The sequence below is a fragment of the Canis lupus genome, chromosome 4 (assembly GCF_011100685.1).
Source record: "Canis lupus familiaris isolate Mischka breed German Shepherd chromosome 4, alternate assembly UU_Cfam_GSD_1.0, whole genome shotgun sequence".
Taxonomy (NCBI): Eukaryota; Metazoa; Chordata; class Mammalia; order Carnivora; family Canidae; genus Canis; species Canis lupus.
In genome coordinates, this window is record NC_049225.1 from 2,946,821 (window position 1) to 2,968,446 (window position 21,626).

Genomic DNA, 21,626 nt, shown 5'->3' on the forward strand with positions numbered 1-21,626 from the left:
AGGTTGTACTACAAAGCTGTGGTCATCAAGACAGTGTGGTACTGGCACAAAAACAGACACACAGATCAATGGAACAGAATAAAGAACCCAGAAGTGGACCCTGTACTTTATGGTCAACTAATATTTGATAAAGGAGGAAAGACTATCCACTGGAAGAAAGACAGTCTCTTCAATAAATGGTGCTGGGAAAATTGGACATCCACATGCAGAAGAATGAAACTAGACCACTCTCTTTCACCATACACAAAGATAAACTCAAAATGGATGAAAGATCTAAATGTGAGACAAGATTCCATCAAAATCCTAGAGGAGAACACAGGCCAACACCCTTTTTGAACTTGGCCACAGCAACTTCTTGGAAGATACATCCACGAAGGCAAAAGAAAAAAAAGCAATAATGAACTATTGGGACTTCATCAAGAGAAAAGCTTCTGCACAGCAAAAGAAACAGTCAACAAAACTAAAAGACAACCTACAGAATGGGAGAAGATATTTGCAAATGACATATCAGATAAAGGGCTAGTAGCCAAAATCTATAAAGAACTTATTAAACTCAACACCAAAGAAACAAACAATCCAATCATGAAATGGGCAAAAGACATGAACAGAAATCTCACAGAGGAAGACATAGACAAGGCCAACATGCACATGAGAAAATGCTCTGCATCACTTGCCATCAGGGAAGTACAAATCAAAACCACAATGAGATACCACCTCACACCAGTGAGAATTGTGAAAATCAACAAGACAGGAAACCACAAATGCTGGAAGGATGTGGAGAAAGGGGAACCCTTTGCACTGTTGGTGGGAATGTGAACTGGTGCAGCCACTCTGGAAAACTGTGTGGAGGTTCCTCAAAGAGTTAAAAAACAGACCTGCCCTATGACCCAGCAATTACACTGCTGGGGATTTACCCCAAAGATACAGAAGCAGTGAAGTGGCAGGACACCTGCACCCCAATGTTTATAGCAGCAATGTCCACAATAGCCAAACTGTGGAAGGAGCCTCAGTTTCCCTCGAAAGATGAATGGATAAAGAAGATGTGGTCTATGTATACAATGGAATATTACTCAGCCTTTAGAAACGACAAATACCCACCATTTGCTTCGAAGTGGATGTAACTGGAGGGTATTATGCTGAGTGAAGTAAGTCTTTTGGAGAAGGACAAACATTGTATGGTCTCATTCATTTGGGGAATATAAAAAATAGTGAAAGGGAAGAAAGGGGAAAGGAGAGAAAATGAGTGGGAATATCAGTGAGGGTAACCGAACATGAGAGACACCTAAGTCTGGGAAACAAACAAAGGGTGGTGGAAAGGGAGTTGGGTGGGGGGGGGGGGGGGGTTGGGGTGACTGGGTGACAAGCACTGAGGGGGGCACTTGATGAGATGAGTACTGGGTGATATGCTATATGTCGGCAAATCGAACTCCATTAAAAAAATACAAAAATCAATTAATCAATCAATCAATCAATTAATCTTAAAAAAAAAAGATGCAAAAAAAAAAAAAAAGATGCAAGACCTTGGTATACATTCAGATATTTGACTAATTTGTAGGCTTTCATCTGGTTCCTTAGGATGGTGTGTGTGTGTGTGTGTGTGTGTGTGTGTGTGTGTGTACTTATCTTACCAGCTATATCAATGTCTCTAGATACTAATGGTGATTATTTTCAAAAATAAATTATCTGAAAAAGAAGGAAATAGAAAAAAATAAATAAAAGGTATGTGAGTTGAGTAGGAAAAGGAAAATGGTCTGTTTGCAGACAACATGATTTTATTTGTAGAAAATTCTAAAGGCTCAACCAAAAACTGGTAAAGCTAATCAATGAATTCAATAAAGTTGCAAGACACAAAATTAACATACAACAATAAACAGTGTTTCTATAAAATTGAAATTTCTGAAAAAGAAATAAAGAAATTGATCTCATTTACAATAGCCGAAGAACAAAAATACTTAGGAATAAGTTTAACTGAGAAATCTCTCTATTCTAAAAATCATGGGAGATTGCTGAAAAGAAAAGAGGACACAAATACCTGGAAAGGCATTCTCTATTAATGGCTTTGGAGGAATTAATATTGTTAAAATGGTAATATTATCAAAAGCTATCTATAGATTCAATGCAATCTCTATCAAGATTCCAATGGCATTTTGTACGGAAGTAGAAAAAAGCCTTCCTAAAATTTATACGAAATCACAAAATCTCCCTAATTGCCAAAGAAATCCTGAGAAAGAAGAAGAAAGCAAGAAGTATCACACTTTCTGATTTCAAGCTAAGGCATTAAAGCTATAGTCATCAAAACAGCATGGTAGTAGCATAAAAATGGACAAATAGACAAATGGAAAAGAACTGAGAGCCCAGAAATAAACCCAAGAATACACAGTCTACTAATAGTTGACAAGGGAGTCAAGAATATCCAATGGAGAAAAGATGGTCTTCAATAAATGGTGCTGGGATAATTGGATATTCACATTTAGAAGAATGAAACTGGAACCGTATCTTAACCACTCATAAAAATTAACTATAAATGGATGAAAGACTTAAATGTACAAACTGAAATCATGAAACATCTAGAAAAAAACATAACAACAAAACTCCTTGATATGGGTCTTGGTAATGATTTTTTGGATATGACACCTAAAGCACAAGCAACAATAGCAAAATAAAAACATATGAGACTACATCAAACTAAACAGCTTCCATAAAGACCAAAAGAAACCACCAAAAAAAGTGAAAAATAACCTACAGAATGGGAAAAAAATGTTTGCAAATATGTATCTGATAAGGAGTTAATATCTAAAACACATAGGGGGCAGCCCTGGTGGCTCAGCAGTTTAGTGCTGCCTTCAGCCGGGGGTGTGATCCTGGAGAGCCAGGATTGAGTCCCACATCAGGCTCCCTGCATGGAGCCTGCCTCTCCCTCTGCCTCTCTCTCTCTCTCTCTTTGTTTCTCATGAATAAATAAATAAAATCTTTAAATAAATAAAACACATAAAGGAATCCTACAACTCAATAGCAAAAAAAAAAAAAAAAAAAAAAAAAAAACCCAAAAAAACAAATAACTCAAACCAAAACATATAAAGAATTCCTATAACTCAATAGAAGCAAATAAACAAACATCCAAAACCCAAATAACTCAGAAAAGGATTTGAACAGTCATTTCTCCAAAGACATATGAAAGGCCAACCCAATACATGAAAAGATGGCCAATATCACTGGTCATTAGGGAGAAGTAAATCAAAACCACAGTGAGGTATCACCTCACACCTATTAGATTGGCCATCACTGAAAAGATAAGAAATTAACAAATGCTGGTGAGGATGTGGGAAACAGGAAACTCTTGTGCACTCCTAGTGGAATTATAAATTGATAAAGCCACCGTGGAAAACAGTATAAAGGATTCTCAAAAAAAAGTTAAAAATATTACTGTCATATGATCCAGTAATACACTTCTGGGAATATATCCAAAGGAAATGAAAACACTAACTTGAAAAAGGTATCTGCACTGCCCTGTTCACAGCGGCATTATTTACAATAGTCAAGACATGGAAACAACTTAAGTGTCCATTGACAAATGAACAGAAAAAGAATTTGTGGTATATACATACAATGGAATGTTACTTAGCCAAAAAACAAGGAAATCCTACCATCTGTGACAACAGGGGCAGAACTTGAAGGCATTACACTAAGAGAAATAAGTCAGAGAAAAGAGAAAAACCATGTGATTTCACTTATATATGGACACTAAAAACAAACAACTAACTAAGAGAAAAAAAGATCAGACTTGTTATCAGAAGCGGGGATCGGGAAAGAGGAATCAAGGAAAGTGGTCCAAAGTTAAACTTTAAGTACTAGGGATGCAATGTACAGCATGATGACTGTAGCTAAGACCGCAGTATGACCCATAGGAAAGTTCTTAGGAGGGTCTTTTCATCACAATGAAAAGAATTTTGCCTTGTTTTCTTCTTTCTTTTTTTTCATTGCATCTATATGAGCAGATGGATGCTACCTAAACCTACTATGGCAATCATTTCATAATATAAGTAAATCAAACCATCACAGTGTACATCTTAAACTTATACTGTGGAGTAGGTCAGTTAATTATAAATAAATAAATAAATAAATAAATAAATAAATAAATAAATAAAACATCTAATAAGAGTTGTAATTCAAGACTTTACCACAATGTGTCATCAAATCTTCATGGAAATCTAAGAGTTGGTCACGGATTTCCTCAGGACATGGACATTCACTTTTGTCATCCTTAAAATTGAGAAGCATATTGATCTGAAAGTTTGGAAAAACATGAGAGAGAAAGAGCAAAAGCAAAAGAAAAGTGAATTCAGGAATGACACAGCAAAAAAATAAATAAATAAAGACCAAAGATGTTCAAATCTTGAGTATTCATAAATTGCTGCCCAACATATGAAAGATAATTATCACTCAATACAACAATTATCACAAAATAAATAAAATTATTCAAAGCCTAGCTTGCTGCAAAATAGTCGTATAGTTTGTTTCCTCTTTCTCAATTCCACAGTATGTTAGACCCTTGTATACGTAGGGTTCTTAAATCAACTAAAATCTAAATGTTATTTAAAAAATATTTTATTATGCATCTCCTAAATTTCCATTTTTTTTTCTAGCTAAGTTCTAAACTTCATGGAATTTTTTTTTAAAGGCTTTATTTATTTGTTCATGAGAGACACACACAGAGCAGCAGAGACACAGGCAGAGGGAGAAGCAGGCTCCCTGCAGGGAGCCTGATGCAGGACTGGATCCCAGGACTCTGGGATCACCACCTGAGCCAAAAGCAGAAGTTCAACCACTGAGCCACCCAGGTGCCCACTTCATCCGGTAGTTTAAAGAATCCTTTTGAGAAGAATATAGCAGCAAAGATGAAGAAATAATCCAAATAGAGAAGTAATATAATGGATAGCTATGTTTTTACTAATATTAATGATTCAATTAAAGAAACTTCAAGAAATTATCCTCCATTTGTTTTAGCTTTATACACAAAAATATTACACTTGTGAATGAAGAAAAGAATGTTGCTGTTTCATAATATGCCCTGAGGAAACAATTTTAAGTTTTCTTTTTAGAGTTTTTTTGTGAATTTTTTGTTTAGCTTTTGAGATAACTACATGAATATGCTATTATAAGAAATAATACAAAGAGATACCATATACCCTTCACCCAGTTCCCCCTGGGAATCGGTAATATCTTACAAAATAGCAGTGTAGTATCATAACCAGGACACTGACATTGATAGAGTCAAACAGAGAACAATTCTATCACCTCAAGGATCACTCCTGCTACCCCTGTATATTCACATCCACTTCCCTCCTACCTGCTCCTCATCCCTTATTACTGTCAATAACTAATCTGTTGTCCATTTCTGTATTTTGGGATTTCAAGAATATCGCATAAATGAATCATACAGTATGCACACATACATTCCCATCTGATCCTTTTGATGTCTGCAGGTTCTATAGTGATACCTCATCTCATTCTTCATATTGGTAATTTGTGTCCTCTTTCTTTTGTCAGTCTTTTAGGTGGTTTGTAGATTTTATTGCGATTTTTAAATAACCAGCTTTTATATTCATTGATTTTTTAAAATTGTTTTTCAGTTTCATTGATTTCTTCTTGTATCTATATTATTGCCTTCCTTCTTGCTTTGGGTTTATTCTTTTTCTAAATGCTTGTGATGGAAGCTTAGATTATTGATGAGTGTTTTTCTTTTTTTAAATGTAAATATTTAGGTCACAAAGTATCTTCTCAGCACTGCTTTAGCTGTTCCCACAAATTTTGATATGTGATTTTTCATTTTCTTTCAGTTCAACGTATTTTTAAATTTCCCTTGAGACTTCATCCTCACACCATGAGTTATTTAAAGGTATGTTCTTTAGTTGCTTAGTATTGGGAGATTGCCCTGGTATCTTTCTTTTATTGATTTCTAAGTTGAAATCCATTGTGGTCAGAAGAAAAGATTCTGTATGAAAAAAAATCCAATGCTTTTAAATCTGTTTGGGTCATTTTATGGCCCATGATACAATCCATCATTCACAATGCTTCACGGGTACTTGAAAATAAATGTATTACATTGTTGGGTGGAGTGTTCTACAAATACCCAAAGATCTTGGCAAGTGTGATAGAATTGTGTTTTTCTATATTCTTGTTTTTTGTCTAGCTTTTCTATCAATCATTGATGGAGGGATGTTGAAGTCTCCAACTATAACTGTGTGCTTATTTCCTTTTGTAGTCCTATCTGTGTAGAATTCACATTTTTTTTAGCTCTTTTATTTAATACATGTACATTTGTCTTCTTGGTGAGTCACTCCTTTATTATTGTAATATTTCTGTCTGCCTCTGGTAATTTCTTTGTTTTGATATACACTTACTTTTATTATTTCATATATATTTTTTTCATAAATTTGAAGGGATACATGCACCCTGATGTTTATAGCAGCATTATCAACAATAGTCAAACTGTAGTGAGATCCCAAAAGTCCCATTTACTGATGAATGGATAAAGAAGATATTACTTCTTCCATGAGAATGGATATTACTCATTAAAAATAATGAAATCCTGCCATTTGCAATGACATGGATGGAGCTAGAGTATATTTATGCTAAGTGAAATAAGTCAGTCAAAGAAAGACAAATACCAAAGGATCTCACTCATATGTGGAATTTAAGAAAGAAAACAGCTGAACATACAGGAAGGGGTTAAAGAAAAAAAAGAGAGAGGGAAATAAGCCATAAAAAACTCTTAAGGAGAGAGAAAACTGAGGGTTGATGGAGGGAGGTGTGTGGGGGACGGGCTAGATGGGTGATGGATATTAAGGAGGGCACTTGTGATGAACACTGGCTGCTGTATGTAAGTGACAAAACACTGAATTCTAGTCCAGAAACCAATGTTACACTGTATGTTAACTGCCTAAAATTTAAATTAAAAAATATATCTATATCTATATATATATATATCTTTTCTCATCCTTTCAACTTTCAACCTACCTACGTCATTATATTCAATTTAATTTCTACTAGAAACATCTCATCATGGAAACATCTCACAAAAACCCAACAGCATATGGTCAGGCCCAGTTTTAAAATCCACTCTGCCAATCTCTGCCTTTTAATAAGTCTATTTAAATTATTTACATTAATGACTTTATTGATATGCTATGACTTAAGCCAGTAATTTTACATGTTTTTTTTTTTCTTTTTTGCCTTATTTTTCCCAACTTGCTATGGTTTCCTTGAAATATTTTTAGGATCTCATTTTGAGTTATCCCTGGCATTATTTTTAGTATATCTCTATGTATAGCTTTTTGAGTGGTTGCTCTGGATAGTATATTATACATACATAATTCATCACAGACTACTGGCATCAATATCTTATCAGTTTGAGTGAAGCACAGAAAACTCATCTCCCTTTATACTCCATATCCTCTTTCATTTAAAACATAAATGGGGCACCTGGGTGGTTTAGTCAGTTAACCATCAAATTCTTGGTTTCCACTTGGGCCATGATCTCAGGGTCATGGTATCCAGCCCCACATCAGGCTCTAGGCTTAGTGTGGAGTCTACTTGTCCATCCTGCTTTGCCTCCTCCCCTCCACTGCTGACTCTTACTTGCACACATGTGCCCTGTCTCCAAAATAAATATATAAGCAAAATCTTTTTTAAAATTTTCAAAAATAAGGCAGCCCCATTGGCCTAGTGGTTTAGCACTGCCTTCAGCCCAGGGCGTGATCCTGGAGACCCGAGATCAAGTCCCATGTTGTGCTCCCCACGTGGATCCTGCTTCTCCCTCTGCCTCTCTCTCTCTCTCTCTCTCTCTCTCTCTCTCTCTGTGTGTGTGTGTTTCTCATGAATGAATGAATGAATGAATGAATAAATAAAATCTTTAAAAATTTTTCAAAAATAATAAAATATACATGTCTTAAGTAATTCCTGTAAATACATCTAGAACACAGTAGTCAGCTTTATCATTTTCACTTCAACCATAAAATATAACTTAGAAAATTCAAAAGGCAAATGAAAATGCATCATATTTATCCATGCTTTAACACTTTACACAGTTCTTATTTCATTACTGATTTTCCCAATTTTCTTCCATCATTTCCCATTGCTTCAAGGCCTTTGTTTAGGATTCTTTCAGGGTTGGTCTGCTGTGGTCCAATTCTCAGTGTTTTCCTCCATTTGGGACTGTCCTGATCTCTCCTGGATTCCTGAAGGTTATTTTCACTACCTACAGAATTCTGGGTTTGTGGTCTTTTTCCACTTCAAAACTGGTGTGCCTCTTCCATTTGGCCTCCATGTTTTCTGATCTGAAATCACAGTCACTCACATTGCTTTTCCCCCTCTAGATATCATTTCTTTCTCTCTGCTTTCAAGACTTTCTTCTGTCTTTAGTTATCAGAGGTTTGATGATGATGTGTCTTGGTTTTTATTTCCTTGGGTCTCTGGTTTATTCAGCTTCCTGAGTCTCTTTCTTGATATCTTTTGCCAAACTTGAAAAGTTTCAACCATTAGTTTTCTAAGTTTTTTTTTTTTTTTCCAGTTCCCCCTCTTTCTCCTATCTCTGGGACTCTAATGTCACAAACGTTAGATCTTTTGTTATATTTGTAGGTTCTGGAGGCTTTTTTTTTTTTTCCAGCTTATTTTCTGTTTTTCAGACTTTTTCTTTTTTTAATTTCTAAAGATTTTTCTTTTCTTTTTCTTTTTTTTCTTTCTTTCTTTCTTTTTTTTTTTTTTGAGAGAGAGAGAGAGAACATACACACAGGAGCAGGGATGGGGCAGAAGGAGAGGGAGAAGAGAATCTCAAGCAGACTCCCTGCTGAGCCTGCAGCCTGATGCAGGGCTCAATCTCAGGACCCTGAGATCACAACCTGAGGGAAATCAAGAGTTAGACATTTAACTGACTGAGCCACCCAAGTATTCCTGGGCTGGGTAATTCTTATTGTTCTCTCTTCAGTTCAATGATTCTTTTCTCTGTCTCCTTTCTTCTGCTGCTAAGTCCATCCACTGAAGGTTTCTTTATTCCAGCTATTTTTGTTTTAAAATCTCCATTTGATTCTTCCTTCTATTTCTTTGTGAAGACTTCCCCCATCCTTGTCCCATTTTATTTAATTTTTTTAAAGATTTTTTTTTTAAATTTATCCATTCATAAGAGGCACACAGAGAGAGAGAGAGAGAGAGGCAAAGACACAAGCAGAGGGAGAAGCAGGCTCCATGAAGGGAGCCTGACGTGGGACTTGATCCCGGGACTCCAGGATCACACCCTGGGCCGAAGGCAGGTGCTAAACTGCTGAGCCACCCAGGGATCCCCCCTTGTTCCATTTTTATTATTTTATTATTTTATTTTATTTTATTTTATTTTATTTTATTTTATTTTATTTTATTTTTTCCTCATCCCATTTTAAAGCATTTTATGATGGCTGCTTGAAAAGCTTTGTCAGACAAATTTAACATCATGACCTCAGAGTTGGTATCTACTGATTGTCTTTTTTATCATTCAAGTTCTTCCTGGTACTTCGTGTGGTGAGTAATTGTTTTCCACTGAAACCTTTAAGTTTTTAGTATGATGAGACTTCTGGATCTTATTTAAATGTCCGGCTTCTTTGGACACTAGATAGCAGGAGAAGAATTTGAGCTGCCTTGTTATTACTTATTACTGCCAGATGGGAATGGAAGTCCATTTCCTGGGATCCCTGGCTGGCTCAGAGGTTTAGCACCTGCCTTCGGCCCAGGGCGTGACCCCGGGGTCCCGGGATCAAGTCCCCATCGGGCTCCCTGCATAGAGCCTGCTTCTCCCTCTGCCTGTGTCTCTGCCTCTCTCTGTGTCTCTCATGAATAAACAAATAAAATATTTAAAAAAAAAAAAAAGGAAGTCCATTTCTTCACTCAGCCTCCATGAATACTTGAGAGAGGAAGAAAACCTTGTTCTCGTTGGGTAGGTTGGGAGATCCAGTTCCCCACTTAGATCTGTATTCATTCAACCCTAACTGGAAAGGGCAAGAGTGCCATGTACTTCTCCCTCTCTGGCCTCTACTGACACTTTGGAGGAAGCAGGCCGCATTGCCTTTCATCAGGGATAAAGCCCTAGCTCCCCACAGTTCCACCTGGAGCACCTCATTACAGCCTGATGAAGGTGGAAGTCAAGGTTCCACACTCAGCATCTGCTGGTTGGTGTGAGGGCAGGGCAAGTTTTGACTGGTGTTTGGCTGGAGTTACAGTACGGTTAGTATCTAAAAGTTTGTGGTTTTGCTAAAGACAATTTTCTTCATCTTCTGGCTGGATACAGAACACTTTTGTTGGGGCTTTTCTTTTCGAAGCCCACTGGCATTTCTGGGTTGCAAGCTTCTTTAGTTCCATGTCTGGGATAGATGAGACAAAGAAAACCCAGAGGACTCATTACCGTGTTGTTCCTCAGGTCCCAAGTTACGTAGCCAATATCCTTTTTTTATCTTTCCGAGTCTTTGCATCTTGTCTTTCATGTAATATCCAGGGTTACAGTCATATTTGGAAGACGTGAATGGCACACATACTCCATTTTTCCAGAAGCAGGAGACTTCCGAGAGCAGTTTTAACAAATGAAGTTAATTTGAGAGAGCTTAGACTTATTTTCTACTCAATAAATGTTGCTCATGGCAATAAAAAAATTCCATGTCTCCCTCCTCAAAGAAGCTACCCTCTGGTGAGAAAAAAAAATTCTGCTATTAGTCCCTAAGCATTTTCATTTGGAGATATTTGGATATACAGGGAAATGCTAAGTTTAAGATCTTGAAGAAGAGATCTGGCACTTACACCTTTCTATCACCATCTTGGTAATTTCCCACACTATGTATGCATCCCATCTTGAAGTACATTCCAGATTAACTCATTGTCTGGTTCAGGCATGCACTCTTGGTTCTACTATACCCTAGGAGAGCTAGGTTTGGAGTGAGAAACCAGAAAAACCATTAATAGATGATCCATCTTCCAGCAAACCTGGTGAGAGTTACATTTGGTCTTTCAGGAGGGACCAAACAGAAAGTATCTGACCTTGAGTCTTAGAAGGGAGGGGATCCTTTTCACTGAGGTCGTGCCATGTCAGCCAAAGAAGATCCACCTCTGGCTGGATATTGTTTCTACTTGCAGAACTGTAGAATCTGGCACACAGGTTTCATTCGAGAGTGTGTAATACACATGATAGCTTTCAGTAAGTCTCTTGTTTGTTTAAAATGAGTAGTTTTGGGGGTTTTTTGGTGGATTTTTTCATTCTTTTGTTTTATTTATTTTTTATTTATTTTATTTTTTATTTTTTATTATTATCATTTTTTTTTTTTTTTTTTTTTTTTTGCAAAACTAAGAATTACTGACCAAATCAACTTGGCTTAGTTTAAAGAGAACAGGAAAAAAACTACATTTGTAACTCATGTTATAATTTCACAGTATGTGGATCCTGAATGAAATGTAAAAAGGAAGAATTTCCATTTTATTCTTGTACCTGTTCTTGAGGTGGTGATCTAAATTCCTTCGTTTTCCTGGCGGTGAGTGCAGCTGACATGTTTAAGGCTTGCATAACTTCATTGTATCGGAAGCGTTGATTATCTTGGAGCTTAGCTACAAAGTCATCTGAAAAGGCCACAATGGCTTCTATCCGGTGCCGGACCTGACAGTCACAGAGATACTGAAGCAGAAGGCACATCTAAAAGATGATGAAAAAGACATCAGATTTAATGTCTGATTCTTTAAATGGTTAACGTGTATCGAATCAAAATCTGTAGTAGACATGTTTAGTGGTCAACTCTTCTAAGAATAGAATTCTGATTTTGTGTAGGCAGCACTGTGCTTGGATCCAGGAGATAAATTTTCTAAGCCAAAAGAGCAAACACATGTCCTTCTGGGGAACACTTACCATCCTGGCTTCCTCTGCAGCTATCGGTAATATGGCAAATAAGATATATAAGGAGTAGTTAGCCAAGGAGTCCTGTGGGAAAGATTTCCCATCAATAATAAAAGACTACAACATCCTTTTTTCAAAATGGGTATATCTGGGTAATGAGTGACATGATCATTTCACTTTAGGGTGAAAACCAAACACTGAGGAACACAGGAAAATATTATGAGCTGGGTTTCTGAGACATTAGTGAGCTCCTATACTAGTTCTAGAACTGTGTACTTCCAGACTTCACATGCAAACTAAGTAGTCTCATTGCTTATTTACTAAATGGTTAGTTGGTTATTCTTCTACTTGAAGCCAAAAGGATTTTTAACTGAAAGAGTATGTTGGTAGAAACATGCCTATAAGATAATGCTCTGTCTGTGCTTAGTAAACAAACAAACAAACACATTTAAATACACATAATACCAAATGTGATATAAATACAAGGCAGTGTTTAAGAGAACTTTAACACCACAGGGACATTTCTGTCAATGCCAGCTCTGAGGTAGCCCTAGCATCTACCCCCTTCTTCATGTCCTTCACCCCCAATCCCCAGGGTAAGCATCATTCCCTTAGGTCTGGACCAACATGACAGGCTCTTGACTAAGTGGGTTTTGGACAACCTACCCCTTATCTCCTTATAAATTTCAGCACAGTTATTGATTGATTGATTGATTCATGAGAGACACACAGAGAGAGAGAGAGAGAGAGAGGCAGAGACACAGGCAGAGAGAGAAGCAAGCTCCATGCAGGGAGCCCGACGTGGGACTCGATCCTGGGTCTCCAGGATCACGACCTGGGCTGAAGGTGGTGCTAAACCGCTGAGCCACCCAGGCTGCCCTCATCACAGATTTTTAGAATAACATTTTCCTGTTAAAATTCTTCAGTGATTTAAAAAAAAAAATTCTTCAGTGAGTTTAACTGAACAGAGAACAAAATTTAAAGTCCATTATATGGCTGGTTTCAGAAAATGCCTAGATTCTATATGAACTGCCTCTGACTACTTTACCCTCTTCTCCTTAGCTCATAAAGCTAACTGGTCTTTTCTGCCTCAGAACCTTTGTTGTGCTATATGCTCCCCCTCTGAAAAGCTCCTAGAACACTCTTCCTGTTCCTTCTTCACATCTACTGGACTCTGGTTCATCCACCTGACCTCAGCTTAAAAGCCACCATCTCAGAGAGGATTCCCCCATCTTTCCTGCAGTAATCCACTTGAGATTTTCTTTTTTCTAGTCATCCATTCTTTTCCTTCTGATCATTTAATACAATTAGCAATAAAATATTTTAACATAAAAAGATAAATAAGTGTATATTTCCCTTAGAGACTATGAACCTCTGGAAGGTACAGTCTCCATCTGTTGCCTCCATCCAGAACCAAGTGTCTGGCTCAGAGGAAGATCTCAATCAATGTCAACTAAGGAATGAAGAGCACGAGAGCTTGCCAATGATGCAAAACATCAAATGGGCTCTAAGAAACTGATGAGATATCAAGAAAGGATCCTTCAGATATCTGGGTGTGCACAAAGACAGTTGATGTCTAATTCCTTGGAAACATACATTCAGGGACACCTGGGTGGCTCAGCGGTTGAGCGTCCGCCTTTGGCTAGGGGCGTGATCCCATTGTCCTGGGATCAAGTCCCATATTGGGCTCTTTGCGCGGAGCCTGCTTCTCCCTCTGCCTTTCTCTCTGTCTGTCATGAATAAATAAATAAAATCTTAAAAAAAAGAAACATACATTCAGGAAGCAAAATCTTACTGTGTCAGAATGGGCACACTAACTGGTACACAAGTATTTAAAGGTTGGAAAGAGTGGAGGCAAGATAGGAAAGGGGTAGGAGGTGCCTTCTATTTCAGGCATTCTAATGAAGAAATCACTAACGAAAAGGAAGGAGAAAACAAGCTGGCAGGTAGACACATACATACACACACACACACACACACACACACACACATGCAAAGTACTAAATTTCAATCTTACCAACTATTATCCATTGACTCCTTTGGAAAATTCATAAATTCCATTCTAAGTGCCACAAAATTATACTGGCACATCCCAAAACACAACAGGGAGTTAGTTAATTTTAATGAAAAATTATCATTATATTGGAACACCAAAGTACACACACACACAACCCCCAAGAGAAAAGGAGACAAAGGCAAAAGTCATAGTTAGTGACTCTGAAGTTCACTAAAATCATTTTTTTCTGATTACCTGCAATTTAACTGGCTCAGGCAGTTTCATTTGGAGCAGGCCTTCCTTGGGCCTCTTAACCCCTTTGGCTTCTTCTTCTCCAGCTCCTTCTGACTTGGAGTCTTCTGGGCAGGGTTCCTTCTCCAGTGCCTCAGTCTCCTCATCTGGAGTGGCAGCTTCCTTGAATACGCTGGGCTCTATCAACTGCAAGATGTGTTTCAAGTCCTCATTGTGGAAGATCCCCATGATGAGTAGAGTATAGAAAAGCTTGATGAGAGGTACAAACAAGAACTCAGTTGTCCCCCCAACTGGGTCCCGGGCGTGAAGGCTGCCCTCTTTCACAGCTTCTGTCAGCATCTGAATGGTTTTGGCCTTGAGGATGTCCAGTGGGAACTCTGGACTGTACTGGTAACATTCATTATTAATGCTTACAAAACTGGGGGAGGAAAATTGTATCCGTGGCCTGAGGGAAGTGCTGAGGCCAATTCCCGGGAGACCATGTTTTTTGTTCTCATCAGGGAAAAGGGTGATGCTCTTGGTCTCCTCTGTCATGGGCACGATGAACTCACTGTTCATCATGAGCCTGGCAGTGGCATAGGAGCTGAGGTGGATGTCAATGAGCAAGTCGTAGTAGCCAGCACGCAGCAAGCCAGGCATGTATTTGTTCTCGATGGCGTAGAGCAGCTGAGGTTCATCCACGTGGCTGCACAAGGCATGGGCCACCCGGTGGTTCCCAAGGGCACACACAGCAGAGTAAAGCCTGAGAGTGTGATAGTGGAACTTCAGCAGCTCCTCCTGCTCCGTCAATTCCAGTATGTCCACTGACCTGTGGAAGGGAGGAGAGCGGCAGCAAGGTGAAGCGTGCCATGGCTGTTAAAGTACCGAATCAGAGGAGAAATCTATGTACCTCAGAAATTCCAAAAGTTACAGAAACAGACACTTTTTTTTTTAAATAGTTTTCTATGACAGGTTTCATGATAGCGTAGTGTTGTTTTGTTTTTTAAGACTCTATTTACTCGTGATAGTCAGAGAGAGGCAAAGACAAAGGCAGAGGGAGAAGCAGGCTCCCTCCGGAGAACCCAATGTGAGACTGGATCCCAGGACCCTGGGGTCTTGCCCTGAGCTGAAGGCAGATGCTTACTGAGCCACCCAGGTGCCCCTGTTTTGTTTACTCTTAATCAGTACTAGATACGTTGCAAGTTTTCCTCTGCATACAATTTTACATTGGAAATTTCCAACCAGTAGCACTTGGAGCTTCTTCATGTTCCATCACCTTGGGGTACCTTGTTTCAATACAGAGTTTCCATCTGAATATGGGGGGCTCCCTTTTTCTTTCTTTCTTTCTTTCTTTCTTTCTTTCTTTCTTTCTTTCTTTCTTTCTTTTTCTTTTTTAAAATTTTATTTATTTATTCATGAGAGATAGAGAGAGAGGCAGAGACACAGGCAGAGGGAGAAGCAGGCTCCCTGCAGGGAGCAATCCCAGGACCCTGGGATCTCGACCTGAGCCAAAGGCAGACGCTCAACCACTGAGCCACCAGGCTTGCAGGGACTCCCTTTCTTTAAAAAGTTGAGAACTCCATGGAAAATTCTGAATGTCCTTTTCCAACTTGGCTAAGCTAACTCAAGAAGCCAGAACACTCACTCTGCCTTAGGCTATGTTGCCCTTCTCTCTAACCCACCACTAGCTATTAGCCTGACCAGTCAGAAGTAAGTGTACAGAGGGCTAATTCCTCTGACAAGAGTTAGCTCCTTAGACATCCCTTAGAGCCCCACACGTACACCGATGCAGCCCTGGCTTCACCAGGTATATGCAGCTCATGAAACAAACACTATGTGTGATATTGCACTCAGGCAAGTTTCCACTGGGAATCTGGTTACACTGGCTTCTTAAATTCAGGTCATTTTGTTTTTACCATACATCATGCCTTTCCAACACATAAAACCTTAAAAGTATGGCCAGGATGCGCCTGCAGAAAGCCATTCCTTTCAAAAATAGAGCACCTAATCTCTTCAGATGTGCTCATTTTTCTACACTATTTATTTAAATTATTAAGATGGCTCATGGGTGACACTGGGGAATTAAATGTAGAAACTTGATATATTCATAATAAAAGGAATGACTCATTCATCTAGGAAAGTGTCCTTGGTGATACTGTAATATAAACTCATCAGAGCATGGGTTATTATCTGACTTATTTATCAATATTCACCCAGCACTTAGCCTGGTACACAGTAGGTGCTGAGTAATTGTTTGTGATTAGTTGTTGTTAAGCTCTGTCACTGTCCTTAGGTACTCTGTGAGCCTGTCCATGCCCATCCACTGTTATCTATGCTGCCCTGGCTCACAGGTATGACTTGCTGCTGCAGAATTATTCCAGACAGGCCGCACCTCCCAAATCTCAGAATCAGAAGTTTTATGCATTAGAAAACCAAGGTGAATGATTATTCACCCTGTATACCATCTACACCTCCAGGAAACCATACAACAGTGGGGCCCAGCTGCTAGCACCCTATTCTTGGGAAGGTATAATTGAGCAGACCTCTGTCTGCAAAGTATAGTGGACAATGATTCCCATGTCTCAGCAAGGCCCTCCAGGCTCTCAAGAACACCGTTTGCCTGGCTGATGATCAGAATATATACACCTGTTCATTGTAGTGACACAGAACGTCGGCATTTTAGGTTCTTACTGAAGAACATAACTTTGTCTACTGCCTAATCATTCTCAACTTGTCACTTCCAAGACACATCATCTAAGGACTCTATAGGTCACATTGTCACTGCCACCTTCCAACCCACCCCCCATTATTCACTTTATGGCACCCCTGTTCTTTGTTTTAAAGCACCTCTCTCCCCTCCCAGATCATGAAGTCTTTTAAGGTAAGGGTCATGTCCGTTGTTTACATCGTTTACTATCCAGTGCCAGGGATACAATGAGGACTACTAAGCACTGTGGAATGAATGAATAAAGACAAGTCTGAAGGATTTAGAGTCTACACTTCCTAAGTTTGCACTTAGGTCAAGGCAAACCAAAGCATATACCTTGACCGGTTTACTCCGTCTTCCCACACTGACTGCTTGTAGCAAGATTCATACTTTAATGAGCTATGGCTTTAACTGGAGGACAGCAAAAGAAATAACTCATTGTTGTATCTGTTATAGAGACAATAATAAATATAAAGTATAGCCCATAAGGGGCACCTGATTGGCTCAGCAGTTGAGCATCTGCCTTCAGCTCAGGGCGTGATCCCGGGGTCCTGGGATCGAGTCCCGCATCCAGCTCCCCGCAGGGAGCCTGCTTCTCCCTTTGCCTGTGTCTCTGTCTCTCTCTGTGTGTCTCTGTGTGTCTCTCATGAATAAACAAAATCTGTAAAAAAATAAAAAATATATATAATCCATGATATAGATTATACTGTCACTTATAAATATTCTCCCTCTTCTGTCTTCCCTGTATGTAATCTTATCTGCCTTACTTCCTTTGGCCTTGACTATATGACTTGCTTGGGCCAATAAAACATGAGTGAACATCACATCTGCCACAAGCAAAAAGGAGTTCTTGAGAGACCAGATGTGTCCATTAACCCTCCTGCTCACCCACACTTGGCCATGGAAGCCGGATGTCTCAGGTTGGAGCTGCCCCATTGGTTGGGCCGCAGGGCAAGAAGGCACATGGACCACACGCACAGCCCATCCCGGCTGGGAGCAGAGCTACAGTGGACCAGTGACCCCATGTAACATGAGAGAAAATACATGTCTCTTTACAAGCCACTGAGATTCGGGAGTTGTTACTGCAGTAAAAGCTAATATAATGCATCATATTCTTTAACAGAACTCCCTGGAGAAATATTTTTTATAAGTCAGTATCATTCTTTTATTCTTCAAATATTATAAAAGGTTGGGGTGCCTGGGTCACTCAGCCAAATAAGTGTCTGCCTTCAGCTTAGGTCATGATCTCAGGGTTGTGGGATCAAGGCTCCCTGCTCAGCCTGCTTTTCCCTCTCTTTTGTCTGCCATTTCCCTTGCTTGTTCTCTCTCTCCCTCTCTCTCTTTCAAATACGTCAATAAAATCTGAAAAAATATATTACAGAGGGTCTATTATGGATTAAGCACTGTGCCCTGGGGACCTGATGGTGAACACTGCAGACATAATTCCTCCACTAAGGGAACTTACTTTTTAGTTGAGGAGAGAAGCCTCAATCAAAAAAAAAAAAAAAAAAAAGGTAAATTAAATTATGAACTGTGTATGTGTCTTCTGCTTAGTAAAATATCTTCCCTCACCAAGAAAACTCCCTTCCCAAATCCCAAATGTTACCTTTCTTTTTGTTGTTGTTGAGTGTTTTTTTATGATCTTATTTATTTATTCATGAGATACACACAGAGAGATGTAGAGACATAGGCAGAGGGAGAAGCAGACTCCCTGTGGGGAACACGATGCAGGACTCGATCCCAGGACCCCAGGATCACGACCTGAGTGGAAGGCAGATACTCAACCACTAAGCCAGCCAGGTGTCCCTCGTTAAGTGTTGAAAAAAAAAATCATCAGATGCAATATTCTAATAAAACATTTCTCACATAAAAGAAGAGGTACGAAATTAAAATAAGATCTAATCATTCAAAGAGGACATTATGAATGATACATCTTCCTAATTATTTCACTTAAAATATGTATATAAATACATAATGCATGAAAAAGTTCTCCTTGGCCAGATTAGTTTTTCTTTGTGGATTTATTTTAAGTTGTTTTTACTGGGATATAATTTATACACTCTACAGTTTATCTATTTAAAATATGTTATATACAAATTATAGATATATAATTCAATAGTTTTAGTGTATTCATGGAATTGTGCAACGAGAATCATAATTGTAGTTTAGAACATTCTTATCACCCCAAAAGTAACCAGGACTCATTAGCAGTCACTCCTCAGGTCCACCCTCCTCAAACCTCCCACTCTAAGTAATTACTAATCTACTTTGTCCTACTAAAAATATACCTATTTTATGGGCTTTTCAGGTAAACAGAATCCTACAGTATGTGTTTTTTGTAACTGGCTTCTTTAACTTAGTATTTTTAAGGTTCATCTGTTCTATATCATGTATGGGTACTTCATTCCTTTTTATTGCCAAATAATAGCATGTGGATATTCCACATTTTATTCATCAATGCATCAGTTGGTAGGATTTGGCTTGTTCTCAACTTTTGGCCTATGATAAATAATGTTGCTACAAAAGTTCGTGTACAAGTTTTTGCACGGTTGTGTTTTCACTTCTCTTGAGTATATACCTAGGAATGGAATTGATAGGTAGTGTGGCAACTCTATATTTACATTTCTGAGGAGATGATAAACTGTTTTTCCAAAGCAGAGGTGTAAAACAAAAACAAAAGAAGAAAGCCAAGTATTTCTTTTTGTTGTTGTTGTTAAGATTTTATTTATTCATGAGAGGTAACAGAAAGAGGTAGAGATGCTCAACCACTGAGCCACCTAGGTGCCCCCCAAGTATTTCTAAATACATTAAAAACAGACATAGCTCCTACAACCGTTTTCAGATTAAAGACTTAAAACACAAAGATAACAGGAACACCTGGGTAGCTCAGTGTTTGAGCATCTACCTTTGGCTCAGGTCGTGATCCCAGGGTCCTGAGATCGAGTCCCACATCGGGCTCCCTGCATGGAGCCTGCTTCTCCCTCTGTCTATGTCTCTGCCTCTGTCTCTCTGACCCTCATGAATAAATAAATAAAATCTTTTTTTAAAAAAGATAACAAATCCATGTATCTTCGCATTGTTCTCATGCAATGTTTTCACTCAGTTTGTGACTGAACTTTTAAATTATATTTTGGGAGGGGAAATCCTGGTCCAAAACTTAGCAACTCAGCTCTTGATTGATAATGAGTTACTAAAATGAAACCTCTACAATTTTGTCAGCATGGAAAAATTGAAATCATAAACAAAGTTACCTTCAAATATTTACTGTACTTTGTATCATTACTATTACTGCCTAGAATGCATATAACCTTGTTTCCAAGGCCCTCCAAATATTTTCACAATTTTCTTTCATGAATGTCTTCTAATCTCAGTTTTCACATCTTTCTGTTTTTTTTTTAAAGATTTTATTTATTCATTTGAGACAGAGAGATACAGAGAGAGAGAGAGCATGAGCAGGGGGAGAGGCAGAGGGAGAGGGAGAAGCAGACGCCCCTGTTGAGCAGGGAGCCAGACATGGGGCTGGATCCCAGGACCAGGAGATCATGACCTAAGCTGAAGGCGGACGCTTAACTATCTGAGCCACGCTGGCGCCCCCACATGTTTCAAAGAAAGGGCTGAACCAAGTAATATCTATGATTCTGCCACTAATATCATATAATATCATACTCTATGACACTATATGACTGCTAAGTCTTAAGAAAGATTGCAGGTGTAGTTGTCTGAATGTTTACCTGCCATCAACATAGATAAAACAAGAGGAAAGGAACAATACATGGCTCCTCCAAGGGTAGTATCATAGTTTTGTCTCAGTAACACACTGGTTGAGAAAGAGACTGAAATTTGAAATATGTGAAACAGTAGCTCCATTTCCCCCAAGCAATTAGATATTTTTAAAGTTTCATTTTGTTTTCCCAGCAACACCCCTAAAACCTCCAGGCTGACATTGTCATTCGAAGGGTCGCAATCAGACAGTAAAGGCTGACCTGTTCTCCTCTGGGATATGAAGAGACATGAACTGCAGGGGATCCAAACACTGCACCAGCCAGCCTTGGCGCTCACTTATTCGAGAGACATCTACCTTCAAGAACTGGTTGGGCATTCTGCTCCACAGGACGTGGGATAGAAATTGCACATGGAGACGTGGGGGACATTGTGGCACAGGGTTTTTGTGCTCACTCTTGAACAATCCCGCTGACAGAGGCATCACGTTCTAGGGAATGGGGGAGCAAAGAAAGAATTAATTGATAACAGTCTACGGGGGTAATGAAGTAACGGCCTCAGTGCTGCACAGGGAAGAGATCCTGAATCCAGCAAAGTCAATATGAGAAGTAATAGAACTTGCATTGATTTGCTCCTGCAAGGATAAGAGGAAAAAATATTATGAGAGAACCTACCTAGAACTTCAGGGCAGGCACACAGGTCTGGGGATATTGCTTTCATATACACCCTCAGGCTCACTGGGAATGCAGTGGCATCCAAGTATAACCACAGAATCTTCATATTTATTTACCAAGATGGGCTCACAGTGAAATGTGGCAGGCCTTCAGCTGCTTTTGGCAGCCAACTCCAGAAGTGTTCTATGCACTTGGCTCTCTCTCCTTTCTGCCTCCCGTCACCCACCTCCTCTTCCAACCACTCACTCACTCACAGTCAGGTTTATCAGGGGTTAGGAGCCATTGGTATACCAGAGACAGCTCAACAGATAAACAGGACTATCACACAAGAAAATAAAATTCATCACAATTTATTTGTTCACAATTTATTTGTTCTCCACCTTGCCTCACCTCTCATATTTA

General features: G+C 38.9%; 1 protein-coding gene across 5 annotated transcripts in view; it reads right to left on the reverse strand.

The window, feature by feature from the left end:
- Nucleotides 1-21,626, reverse strand: part of RYR2 (ryanodine receptor 2) — a 726,942-nt gene that overhangs the window by 203,099 nt on the left and 502,217 nt on the right. For all 5 annotated transcript variants that reach the window (XM_038533815.1, XM_038533818.1, XM_038533817.1 and 2 more), the window contains 4 exons: nucleotides 20,814-21,040; nucleotides 14,148-14,952; nucleotides 11,498-11,698; nucleotides 4,179-4,284 (listed from right to left, as the gene is read on the reverse strand). In XM_038533815.1, coding sequence (XP_038389743.1) covers nucleotides 4,179-4,284; nucleotides 11,498-11,698; nucleotides 14,148-14,952; nucleotides 20,814-21,040 — 1,339 coding nt within the window. The remainder of the gene's footprint in view (nucleotides 1-4,178; nucleotides 4,285-11,497; nucleotides 11,699-14,147; nucleotides 14,953-20,813; nucleotides 21,041-21,626) is intronic.